We start from the raw sequence: 14,023 nt of genomic DNA on the forward strand, positions 1-14,023 counted from the left end.
CGCACCCGCACATCGACCTAACGTTACGCAACAGTTTCTTCGTGATAACAACTTTGAAGTGATTCCTCATGCTCTCTACTCACCTGACCTGGCTCCTAGTGACTTTTGGCTTTTTCCAACAATGAAAGACACTCTCCGTCGCCGCATATTCACCAGCCGTGCTGCTATTGCCTCAGCGATTTACCAGTGGTCAAAACAGACTCCTAAAGAAGCCTGCGCCCGCTGCCATGGAATCATGGCGTCAGCCTTGTGAAAAATGTGTACGTCTGCAGGGCGATTACGTCGAGAAGTAACGCCAGTTTCATCGATTTCGGGTGAGTAGTTAATTAGAAAAAAAATCGGAGGCCTTAGGACTTGAATGCACCTCGTATATGTCGAGATTTGCGCTGTCGTTGTGTGCGTCTCGGCAGCAGCAGCAGAAGTGGCGTTGTGGTGTTGCAGGGCTCGTACCAGGTGCGTCTGGACCACTTTGAGCGCTGCGAGGACGAGGGCACGGGGGAGGTGGCCTTCTCCACTGAGCTGGACGCCGGCGAGGACGGAAAGACGTACTCCACCAACTGGACGTGGCCCCACGACGTGGACGACCAGATGCCGGTGAGTGGGGCGCAATGGGAGGGATGTGGACAGTCCAGTGCAGGTGCAGACACCGTCCTCAAAGTTCCCGAGTTAAGCGCTTGTAAATGTGATACGCCTTTATGAAATGGCTCTGCTTTGTTCTTGATCTTTATCTCTGACAAGGTGACCTCACAGACTACACTCCTGGAAATTGAAATAAGAACACCGTCAATTCATTGTCCCAGGAAGGGGAAACTTTATTGACACATTCCTGGGGTCACATACATCACAAGATCACACTGACGGAACCACAGGCACATAGACACGGGCAACAGAGCATGCACAATGTCGGCACTAGTACAGTGTATATCCACCTTTCGCAGCAATGCAGGCTGCTATTCTCCCATGGAGACGATCGTAGAGATGCTGGATGTAGTCCTGCGGAACGGCTTGCCATTCCATTTCCACCCGGCGCCTCAGTTGGACCAGCGTTCGTGCTGGACGTGCAGACCGCGTGAGACGACGCTTCATCCAGTCCCAAACATGCTCAATGGGGGACAGATCCGGAGATCTTGCTGGCCAAGGTAGTTGACTTACACCTTCTAGAGCACGTTGGGTGGCACGGGATACATGCGGACGTGCATTGTCCTGTTGGAACAGCAAGTTCCCTTGCCGGTCTAGGAATGGTAGAACGATGGGTTCGATGACGGTTTGGATGTACCGTGCACTATTCAGTGTCCCCTCGACGATCACCAGTGGTGTACGGCCAGTGTAGGAGATCGCTCCCCACACCATGATGCCGGGTGTTGGCCCTGTGTGCCTCGGTCGTATGCAGTCCTGATTGTGGCGCTCACCTGCACGGCGCCAAACACACATACGACCATCATTGGCACCAAGGCAGAAGCGACTCTCATCGCTGAAGACGACACGTCTCCATTCGTCCCTCCATTCACGCCTGTCGCGACACCACTGGAGGCGGGCTGCACGATGTTGGGGCGTGAGCGGAAGACGGCCTAACGGTGTGCGGGACCGTAGCCCAGCTTCATGGAGACGGTTGCGAATGGTCCTCGCCGATACCCCAGGAGCAACAGTGTCCCTAATTTGCTGGGAAGTGGCGGTGCGGTCCCCTACGGCACTGCGTAGGATCCTACGGTCTTGGCGTGCATCCGTGCGTCGTTGCGGTCCGGTCCCAGGTCGACGGGCACGTGCACTTTCCGCCGACCACTGGCGACAACATCGATGTACTGTGGAGACCTCACGCCCCACGTGTTGAGCAATTCGGCGGTACGTCCACCCGGCCTCCCGCATGCCCACTATACGCCCTCGCTCAAAGTCCGTCAACTGCACATACGGTTCACGTCCACGCTGTTGCGGCATGCTACCAGTGTTAAAGACTGCGATGGAGCTCCGTATTCCACGGCAAACTGGCTGACACTGACGGCGGTGGTGCACAAATGCTGCGCAGCTAGCGCCATTCGACGGCCAACACCGCGGTTCCTGGTGTGTCTGCTGTGCCGTGCGTGTGATCATTGGTTGTACAGCCCTCTCGCAGTGTCCGGAGCAAGTATGGTGGGTCTGACACACCGGTGTCAATGTGTTCTTTTTTCCATTTCCAGGAGTGTATCTTATCCTTTCTGATTTCCTCCATACTTATAGAAATTGAAATCCAGTGTGCGAACATCAGTTTTCTAAAGTAGTACGACGCATTTCTCATCTGCAATTGGCAAAAAATCGCATTTGAAGATTAGATTCACGAACACTGTTAGGCAAGAATATTCTTTGCTAGCTGAATGCGCTGTGTAAAGGCTTGTAAATGCGAAGTCACTGGTTCGACTATAGGGTGCAGCAAATTTTTTTGTTTACTTTTATCTAAATACTTTACTTACTATCAGTTAGAACTAATGGTTAAAAATATTGAATCATAGCCTACACTAATACACAAAGAGTAAAATTGTTAGAAAAAAGCTTCAAAAGTTCTTGACCGGTTTACTTCAAATTGCTGCAATAACCTCTAACAAACATATTTTAAACAATAACATACAGGTTTTCTGTTAAAACCTACTGCGAGAAATGAAACGGTGTGCAGTGCAAATGTCGGTATCGTCTTTATGTCGCAGACGGTTTTAACGACAAAAACAAGCCATTTAAATCAATACACAGATTCTAGAATGGGATTTTCACTTTGCAGCGGAGTGTGCGCTGATGTGAAACTTCCTGACAAATTGATATATAAATTGTGTCGCCTATACATTTTGTTTCTTTGTGAATACACTGCCCAACGAAATTAAAGCATCACTTTTTCGAAATCCTGTAATTGCTGCCATTAGGACGTACAACTTTGAAATTTGGCTCAAAGGCACCTAAAACCATGCTCTGTAATGATGCAAAAGCGTGGCGCTCCCTGATAGCAGAGCAACAGAGTACCCTAACTGCAGGCGCCTGGGATTCCATCACGAGATATCTCGGTGCAGGTACATTTTTAATGTGCTCATCAAAGATGGGCGGATGGTGTTTCCAAACTGTGTGGTCTCAAAGGGACCCTGTGCCACTTTGTTCCTGCATCTGCTACAGGATAGCACGAGAAAGGAAGGATGATAAATCGTATAAACTATTTTCTGCTTCGGGTCATTTTAGAATTTCTTCGAATCGTTTGGAACGGTACCTAGTCGTCCACCCCGTACGCCACAGCAAGAATTGCCGTCACGGTTCACTCCAAATGTGTGAAATCCCCTTCAAAGGAGTAGCAGCCTCACGAAGTCCCTAGAAAAGGATTAAATCCTCCGGGGGATGGCATCAGTGACAAAATTTGTGAAGAACGCCCTTCTGCTGCATATTGCACTGCGAACTGCCGTTTCCGATCGCGAAACGTGTAGAAATTAAGGCAGCAAGTGAAGGGGTAGTTCCACTGACGTCCTTAAAGCCATCCCATGAGATCTTTTCGCGTCGATTCCGAGCGGCGGTTTTTCTGAAATGTTGTCCTCAGCAACCGATAAAGAAAATCCACATTATTTCAGTCCTGGGCGCCACGGTTCTGTCCTCCGTTGTACAGGCGTCAAAAAAAGTGAAATTTTGGTAAGAGGGGGTGTGACGACCTTTCCATCGTATTACACTTTCATGACCGCTTTGGACTGAATTGTGGTGAAATGTGGCGTCATTGTGACATCATGAACATCTGAGCTGTGGCGTGTTGTCTTCCTGCTGTTTGAAACGTCGCTAATACCGAGGGCGTGAAGTTGCTCTTGCACCACTGCTTAGGATTGTTGTAGGCAATTTTGAGCTAAATTTCCAAGGCAGTTACGGAGGGGGAGGCAATTACGGAGTTTCGAAAAAGTGATCATTCATTGTGTTCTTGCAGTTTTACTCATATCGCCGAGTGATGCTGCATCGCTGTTTTCATTGATTTTGCTACGATGGCGTAACGCCTTTCTTGATTTTGTGTGGACGTCCAGTAAAGTAATTATTGACACGCTTGAGTGACAAATTAATTCGGAAAAACGGCTTTCTAAAAAAGTGAAAATAAAGTAGGGTGCAGTATGTGAAGGAGTATCCAGGCAGGATTAAATTATCTATTTAGTTACAGTCGCCGATTTTTATTCATATTTGATCGCAATGTCCGATGTGTAACTGTTGAGAGACACATTCTTCCATCATTTATAGCACACATGTCAGTCCCTCTATTCTCATAAATCGCTTGCAGAATCTCAATAACTTAATCTCTTGGTATCACACATTCTTACTTCACTTCTGTGCATGTTTTTCATTAAGGGTTAGTACTTGAGTCTTTCAGAGCAAAACCATTAACGCTGTTACTCTCTCTTCCTCTAATCACTTCTCCTTCCACCTTTCTCCGACTGTCCTTTGCTCTGATTTTACACAGATGTTAATATCTGTGTGAACAGGAGTCATGCAATGGAAAATATGCATGTTACGCACTTACATACAGACAAATTCACAACTTTTAGGTTACGTAGGTATCAACCGAAGAAAAGGTAAGAAAAATACGCAAATATACATGCCAGAAAAAATCAGTTGCAGCTTGGTTTCCTTTCCTACTTATGCAGTGTACAGTGACTAATATGAGGGCTAAGGCTGCAGCACTGTCACCCTCTTTGAGACCCTTCACGGTCGCCACATCCGGTGTATTCTCAGCTCCCGTGTTCCAGACAACCGGGTGACGGGTCCTACAGGCAGCCTACACGGTATGTTGCAGGCGCAGCTGGCGATCGCCAAGTGGGGTTCCGGGGGCTGGGGCGAGCACGCCTACGACATGGACGCCGAGGACTACTGCACGGGCCTCCGGGACAAGGCCAGGGTAGTCTTCGACGCCTTCTTCAGCCACATGTCCGACGGCAAGTGTCCCATCCCCAAGGTGAGCAGCTCGCAACGCTCCACGCCGCTTTTTACGGACCCACAGTAAAACTTGGGAAAAAGCAACGCTCAAACTGAACATCCTTGCAGCGGGATCCATAGGGTAGTGCTGTTTGGATTGCCGTGCCTGTAGTGTTATTGTACATGATGTACAACTTTTTCTTCCACCGTATTCCGATAGGTAGTGACAACGGTAAGCAGCGGTAGACAGCCTGTATAGGGAGAGAGCGGCCAACCGGACGATGCGGCGGCCCTTTTTCTGCCAAACTGCGGGCGGGTATTTTGAATGGCCAGCAGTGGAGTAGTCGAGTACACACTCACCGAATCAAAAGCACCAGACAATACGGCGAAATCATTCGTTAAATGCCCTTCTTTACAGCTATAATATACCCATAGTAGCCTACTAAGTACAGCACAGGAAAATTTGATACAGTGGCTGTAAAAATTATTCGTTACTTGCATTTATCTCCTTTAAAATTCGTTTACTAGGCATATTGCAATGAAAGTAACGTAAATAAATAAAATATAGTGTATAGCATTTGTTTTGTATCGGAAGTGCATAGCGCTTAAGGTTTAACGTACCTGTATTACGTCAGATGAATGAAAGTCGTAAGCAGTTGTTTACTTGTGACATGCAAAAAGTGTGAGACGTATTAGTACTTCTTGTCACGTCTTCAAACTTTTTGCATGTCACAAGTAAACAACTACTCACGACATTCTTTGAATACCTCTCGCAGATAACAAACGAAAAGATTACAAAAATAAGGTAATTTTAAATGTAGGCTACTGTAATAACGACCAAATATAACAAGAAAACTACCGTATCCCTTCTACCCCATAGTAAGTAGGCCTATTAAAAACTGTCTTCAAGAGTGCCTACGATTATTCACTACTATTAATGTTTCAGCAACCACGACAACTGCGGATAACGTGCTTACAACTTGCCTTCGTCAACAGTCAGGCAATAATACTGAAATCAAAATAATGCCTCGTGTTCTGATTCGGAACGAAATAAAGTTTGACGCTATAAAGTCGAATGAGAATGGCACAACAATTACAGGAACTTTCCATTTCCAGCAAGGACTGTCAGATATTGGCTTCAGAAAAGCTTGTGATGCTACCAGTATGCACGCAAACGCTTATTACGTACTAAAAACGATATACAACTAAATCGAACATGCATGCACAACGCATAACAAGTCTCTCAATAATTCAAATACCTTTTAATTGTTTCCAAAAGTCCTCTGAACTTCAGTTCAACTCAAAAGCACGGCGAACATAGGAAGCGCGAGAGACGTTTGGCAGAAAAATGGCGCCAAAGCTAATCAACCAATCACGGCCAACTTCACCTATGGCCACTCTCTCTGTATACAGGCTCTCTAAGTAGGTAGCTCTAGGGGTAGCGTCTTTGATTCATAATCTAAACGTCCTCGGTCCCGGGTTCGATCCCCGCCACTGACTAAATTTTGATAAATAATCAGCATTGGCGGCCGAAGACTTCCAGCATAAGAAGTCAGCCTCATTCTGCCAACGGCCTTGTCAAAGAGGGCGGAGGAGCGGACAGAGGTTCAGGGCACTCTCTTGTCCTAGGGGTGGGAAACTGCCCCTAAAGGCGGAAGAATCAGCAATGATCAACGACATGGGGATGCAGAAGGCAATGGAAACCACTGCATTAAAGACACGTAACGTGTATCCACAGGACATGTTGCCTGTATTTGAAGAAGTGTCATGATGATCTCTCCATTGGCAAAAGATTCCGGAATAGTCCCCCATTCGGATCTCCGGGAGGGGACTGCCAAGGGGGAGGTTACCATGAGAAAAAGATTGAATAATCAACGAAAGGATAACGTTCTACGAGTCGGGGCGTGGAATGTCAGAAACTTGAACGTGGTAGGGAAACTAGAAAATCTGAAAAGGGAAATGCAAAGGCTCAATCTAGATATAGTAGGAGTCAGTGAAGTGAAGTGGAAGGAAGACAAGGATTTCTGGTCAGATGAGTATCGGGTAATATCAACAGCAGCAGAAAATGGTATAACAGGTGTAGGATTCGTTATGAATAGGAAGGTAGGGCAGAGGGTGTGTTACTGTGAGCAGTTCAGTGACCTGGTTGTTCTAATCAGAATCGACAGCAGACCAACACCGACAACGATAGTTCAGGTATACATGCCGACGTAGCAAGCTGAAGATGAACAGATAGAGAAAGTGTATGAGGATATTGAAAGGGTAATGCAGTATGTAAAGGGGGACGAAAACCTAATAGTCATGGGCGACTGGAATGCAGTTGTAGGGGAAGGAGTAGAAGTAAAGGTTACAGGAGAATATGGGCTTGGGACAAGGAATGAAAGAGGAGAAAGACTAATTGAGTTCTGTAACAAGTTTCAGCTGGTAATAGCGAATACCTTGTTCAAGAATCACAAGAGGAGGAGGTATACTTGGAAAAGGCCGGGAGATACGGGAAGATTTCAATTAGATTACATCATGGTCAGAGAGAGATTCCGAAATTAGATACTGGATTGTAAGGCGTACCCAGGAACAGATATAGACTCAGATCACAATATAGTAGTGATGAAGAGTAGGCTGAAGTTCAAGACATTAGTCAGAAAGAATCAATACGCAAAGAAGTGGGATACGGAAGTACAAAGGAATGACGAGATACGTTTGAAGTTCTCTAACGCTATAGATACAGCAATAAGGAATAGCGCAGTAGGCAGTACAGTTGAAGAGGAATGGACAACTCTAAAAAGGGCCGTCACAGAAGTTGGGAAGGAAAACATAGGTACAAAGAAGGTAGCTGCGAAGAAACCATGGGTAACAGAAGAAATACTTCAGTTGATTGATGAAAGGAGGAAGTACAAACATGTTCCGGGAAAATCAGGAATACAGAAATACAAATCGCTGAGGAATGAAATAAATAGGAAGTGCAGGGAAGCTAAGGCGAAATGGCTGCGGGAAAAATGTGAAGACATCGAAAAAGATATGATTGTCGGAAGGACAGACTCAGCATACAGGAAAGTCAAAACAACCTTTCGTGACATTAAAAGCAACGGTGGTAACATTAAGAGTGCAACGGGAATTCCACTGTTAAATACAGAGGAGAGAGCAGATAGGTGGAAAGAATACATTGAAAGCCTCTATGAGGGTGAAGATTTGTCTGATGTGATAGAAGAAGAAACAGGGGTCGATTTAGAAGAGAAAGGGGATCCAGTATTAGAATCGGAATTTAAAAGAGCTTTGGAGGACTTATGGTCAAACAAGGCAGAAGGGATAGATAACATTCCATCAGAATTTCTAAAATCATTTGGGGAAGTGGCAACAAAACGACTATTCACGTTGGTGTGTAGAATATATGAGTCTGGAGATATACCATCTGACTTTCGGAAAAGCATCATCCACACAATTCCGAAGACGGGAAGAGCTGACAAGTGCGATAATCATCGCACAATCAGCTTCACAGCTCACGCATCGAAGCTGCTTACAAGAATAATATACAGAAGAATGGAAAAGAAAATTGAGAATGCGCTAGGTGACGATCAGTTTGGCTTTAGGAAAAGTAAAGGGACGAGAGAGGCAATTCTGACGTTACGGCTAATAATGGAAGCAAGGCTAAAGAAAAATCAAGACACTTTCATAGGATTTGTCGACCTGGAAAAAGGGTTCGACAATATAAAATGGTGCAAGCTGCTCGAGATTCTGAAAAAAGTAGGGGTAAGCTATAGGGAGAGACGGGTCATATACAATATGTACAACAACCAAGAGGGAACAATAAGACTGGACGATCAAGAACGAAGTGCTCGTATTAAGAAGGGTGTAAGACAAGGCTGTAGCCTTTCGCCCCTACTCTTCAATTTGTACATCGAGGAAGCAATGATGGAAATAAAAGAAAGGTTCAGGAGTGGAATTAAAATACAAGGTGAAAGGATATCAATGATACAATTCGCTGATGACATTGCCATCCTGAGTGAAAGTGAAGAAGAATTAAATGATCTGCTGAACGGAATGAACAGTCTAATGAGTACACAGTATGGTTTGAGAGTAAATCAGAGAAAGACGAAGGTAATGAGAAGTAGTAGAAATGAGAACAGCGAGAAACTTAACATCAGGATTGATGGTCACGAAGTCAATGAAGTTAAGGAATTCTGCTACCTAGGCAGTAAAATAACCAATGACGGACGGAGCAAAGAGGACATCAAAAGCAGACTCGCTATGGCAAAAAAGGCATTTCTGGCCAAGAGAAGTCTACTAATATCAAATACCGGCCTTAATTTGAGGAAGAAATTTCTGAGGATGTACGTCTGGAGTACAGCATTGTATGGTAGTGAAACATGGACTGTGGGAAAACTGGAACAGAAGAGAATCGAAGCATTTGAGATGTGGTGCTATAGACGAATGTTGAAAATTAGGTGGACTGATAAGGCAAGGAATGAGGAGGTTCTACGCAGAATCGGAGAGGAAAGGAATATGTGGAAAACACTGATAATGAGAAGGGACAGGATGATAGGACATCTGCTAAGACATGAGGGAATGACTTCCATGGTACTAGAGGGAGCTGTAGAGGGCAAAAACTGTAGAGGAAGACAGAGATTGGAATACGTCAAGCAAATAATTGAGGACGTAGGTTGCAAGTCCTACTCTGAGATGAAGAAGTTAGCACAGGAAAGGAATTCGTGGCGGGCCGCATCAAACCAGTCAGTAGACTGATGACCAAAAAAAAAAAAAAAGTTGCGGTTGGAAGAAAGAGATCGCAGACGTCAGGCAGCTAGCTTGGACCTCGATCAACATAACCTCATTCAAACATTAGTCGTTTTGTGTCTGCATCGTAAAGTTGTTCTTGATTGAAAATGTCAGTTTGTGAGCCTAATTCTCTTCATTTGCGGGAGTTGTTACTGTTTCGTTTCAATATGAAGAAAACAGCGGCTGAGTCTCATCGAATGCTCTGAGGTACGTACGGTAAGGACGCTGTTAGTGAAACAACGTGTCGTGAGTGGTTTCAACGCTTCAGGAACGGTGATTTTAATGTCGTAGACCGGCATAGTGGTGGAAGGGAGAATGTTTTCGTTGATGTAGAATTGGAGACATTGCTGAGTGAAGACTCGCGTCAACCTCAAGAATAATTGGCACGGTTAGTGGGAGTGACACAGCAAGACGTTTCAAAACGTCTCTAGGCTATGGGCGTGATTCAGAAAGAAGTAACTTGGGTCCCGTGTGAGCTGAAACCAAGAGGCATTGGCGTTTGTGTGTTTGTGAGCAGTTGCTTCAGAGGCAATAACGGAAGGGATTTATGCATCGCATTGTAACCGGGACGAAAAATGGGTTCATTACGATAACCCCAAACGCAAAAAATCATGAGGATATCGCGTCCATGCTTCCACGTCGACGGCGAAACCGAATATTCACGGCTCCAAGGTCATGCTCTGCATTTCGTGGGATCAGCTCGGCGTCGTGTGTTAAAACCAAGTGAAACAATCACGGGTGCTCGTTATCGAACGCAATTAATGCGTTAGAGCAGAGAAGGAAAAGATAAACGGCCGCATTACAGCGGGAGGCAGATTAAAGTGATATTGCAGCACGACAACGCTCGACCCCACGTTGCAAACGAGGTCAAAACATTCTTGGAAACGTTAAAACTGGAAGTCCCACCCCACCCGCCGTATTCTCCAGACATTGGTCCCTCTGACTATCACCTGTTTAGATCAATGGCACGTGGCCTGGCTGACCAACACTTCCGATCACATGCAGAAGTCACAAAATGGATCGATTCGTGGTTCGCTTCAAAAGATGAACAATTTTTTCGACGCGGGATTCGTACACAGCCCAAAAGATAGGACAAAGTAGTGGCCAGCGATGGAAAATACTTTGAATGATACATGTGTCACCAATTTGTTTCATTAAAGCCTCAAATGGTGGGGAAAAAGCGGCGGATGCAAAGTTATACACCTTGTAGCTTTATCAAAACTTTGTATGTCTGGATTGACATCAACATGACTGTTAACCATTAAAATTATGACACCATGAATACGGCAAAAGCGTAGATTTGGCATCAAGTGCTGGACATTTATTGATTGTTTTTAATCCATAGACTCACCATTCAAGAACAAGTGGCTCTGAACACTATGGGACTTAACATCTGAGGTCATCAGTCCCCTAGAACTTAGAACTACTTAAACCTAACTAGCCTAAGGACATCACACACATCCATGCTCGACGCAGAATGCGAACCTGCGGCCGTAGCGATCGCGCGGTTCCAGACTGAAGCGCCTAGAACCGCTCGACCACACCGGCCTGCACTATTCAAGAGGTCATAGCTGCTCGTGTATGCCATCTTCAGTCAGAAATACGCAAGTGCAAAGTGTTATGACTCGATAAAGCTACAATCGTCCAATCATAGCTGTCAGTTCTTATACTGCTCTCGGAGATAGCTGATTGGAACTGCAACATATGAAAGAATAATTTACTTTATTAGAAGAAACTGACGTTATCAGAAGAACTGACTTTATGTAATCCACTGTTACAGAAAAGAGTCGAAAATTTACAAATGTCTTTCAACAGTAAAGCATCACTTGATTCAGCCAATCACGAACTCTTCTCTTGAAGTAAAAGTTCAACGTTTACAAAAGTAAAGTTCCATCTGGGACTTGAACAGCGCTGGTCACCTAACTAGATAAAGCCGACTGTTTCCTCGGAGGTCACAAACTGGGGGAGAGCGGGCCTATGCTCAGCTGTACCTAAGGTGACACAAATCATGTGATACATCCTAATATCGTCTTTGGCCTCCTTTTGCATTGTAAGGTATCAGGCAAATCCAACACCTCCCATGAAAACCCTGACATGATAAGCAAATCCAGTAGTATGTCACATAGCTCAGAATAAATCCTGACATTAAATTAACCAAAGTAATACGAGTACGAGTGAGCAAATGGAATACCACAGACTAACACAAGAATGCCTAAATGCATGTAATACCTTCCCACCATGAGACAGACTCAGTTCCGAGGGGAGAAACGAGAACAGAAGCTGAGAGCAGAACCGTGTTAAGCTGGAAGGCCCTACGACAAGGGACGGACACCTACGTCGCCAGCTAACCACCAGGACCACACCCCAGCCCATGTTAAAAGCTAGAGCTCTCCAGAAGAACAGTATAGATCTTACGATAACACTAAAAGGGCCACACCAGCCGCAAGTTTAAGCGTGAAACTTTTTCGCATCTCTGTTACGTTGCAAACCTAAAAAACATTGCCCCACCACGAAAAGTAACCGCTAGGACCACCCCCCAGCCCATGTTAAAAGCTAGAGCCATCCAGAAGAACAGTATAGATCTTACGATAACACAAAAAGGGCCACGCCAGCCGCATGTTTTAGTGTGAGACTTTTTCGCGTCTCTGTTACGTTGCAAACGTTAAAAACATTGCCCCACCACGAAAAGTATGTTTCTCATTGGATAGACAGAATTTTTGTAGGCGGAGCTTAAGGTTAACATTGAGACCCTGACTGGTCAGATGAAAACACAGCCAGATAATTTTTTTTAAACCAACTTCGGTAAATTGTAGTAAGGAGAAGTTAGAAAAGAGTTGCTTCCGAGACGGCGAGATGCATGGAGCTGCGCCGGCCGCCGCCCCCTGACGAACACCGACAAGGTAATGAACGCACGCGATGCCGCATTTTTGAGCGCATAAGGCTTCACTGAGAACTGTTTAAGTCTCATCTGTTACATCCCGTTTTTACGTAATACTAGTGTCGATCGTCAATTGAAGCTCATGGTATTCACATTTGCTACGTAAGTTAAAATCTGAAACGCGATGATTTTTCTGTTATATAATTATTGAGAAGTCACATCAGCCGCTGTAATTTACGACAAGTTAGATAAGTAATTAAACATAATTGAGGGTCACTGTACACCAATTTGATAGTTTTCTCTTTTGTGAAACTTAATTCGAACCTAGATTATAGATGTGATATGGCATAGGTCGTCCTTCGATCCATTGTAGAACTTGGAAACCCACTCAGGGAATATTCGTTCACATTTTTGTTGAACGCAATTGGTTTTTATCATCCTGTATTAAAATATTTCCTTTTATCAATAGTGCAATTTATAAACAATGTTTTGTGAGTAGAATAAAATTTGCAATGGTAAACTTAACTGCTTTTTCGACGTTATTTTACCAGCTAACTAAAAATAGGAAAGCCCTGAACCCCTTCCACTAAATTCAGATAGTATTGAGATTCTTTTACATGGAGTGCAGTGGAGCTGACGCTGAAACCATTAAGTATTTGGTTATAGCATCGCTAGTCTCACTGAACTCTTCTGAACTCTACATGTCATGTGTGGTCTGGCGTCTCCTTACCAGCAACAGGTCCCAGGTTCAAACTAGTCAATTCCCTAAAAAACACGCCCAGAGCGTCGTTGCGCGATAGTGGTAGGGAGACACGACTCAGAACAAACAGACACCACGCAGAATGTTAGAGCACAGCTTAGTGCATCAGCTCGGCGTGGCATGGAGTCAACAAGTCGTTGGAAGCTGATGCAGAAACATTCAGCCGTTTTACCTCTATAGCCTACCATAATGCGGAAGTGTTTGCAGTGCAGGATTTTTGCACAGAATGACCTACGTCCCGTAAGTGTTCGATGGGATTCATGTCGGGCGTTCTGGGTGTCCGAACCATTCGCACGAATTGCTAGAACGTTCGTGGAAGCAATGGTGAACAATTGTGGTCCAGTGACCATTCCATCGTTGTTTGGGAACATGAAATCCATGAATGGCTACAAACGGTCTACAAGTAGCCGAACATAACAATTTCGAATCAATGATATGCTCAGTTTGTTACACCGGAGCCAAGGTAGCCCCTGAGGGCTGGCAACCCATTGTACACCACAGAGGAGGAGGTTGTCTATGCTCAAGGTGTACCAAACGCACCATGATAAAAACCGGCTAATTACACAGAAGATAATGTGTGTACTACTTCCTGCAGGGGGGGGAGCTCGAGCCGTGGCCTGCAGGCAGTATCACTACACCAAAACCTGAATGGCTGGAGACAGCTATTTAAGGGCTAGAACCAGCCCCGAAGTTCAGTTCACGCCGGATGCCGACCTCGTGTACTGCGACCG

At 45.1% G+C, this 14,023-nt stretch overlaps 1 protein-coding gene across 1 annotated transcript in view; it reads left to right on the forward strand.

Moving 5' to 3' along the window:
- The window catches only part of LOC126147104 (uncharacterized), a 38,180-nt gene that overhangs the window by 14,603 nt on the left and 9,554 nt on the right, over positions 1 to 14,023 (forward strand). Inside the window, exons 2-3 of the mRNA XM_049915672.1 lie at positions 442 to 594; positions 4,766 to 4,924. Of these exons, the coding sequence (XP_049771629.1) occupies positions 442 to 594; positions 4,766 to 4,924 (312 nt within the window). The remainder of the gene's footprint in view (positions 1 to 441; positions 595 to 4,765; positions 4,925 to 14,023) is intronic.

Source organism: Schistocerca cancellata, chromosome 1 (genome assembly GCF_023864275.1).
Source record: "Schistocerca cancellata isolate TAMUIC-IGC-003103 chromosome 1, iqSchCanc2.1, whole genome shotgun sequence".
Lineage (NCBI taxonomy): Eukaryota > Metazoa > Arthropoda > Insecta > Orthoptera > Acrididae > Schistocerca > Schistocerca cancellata.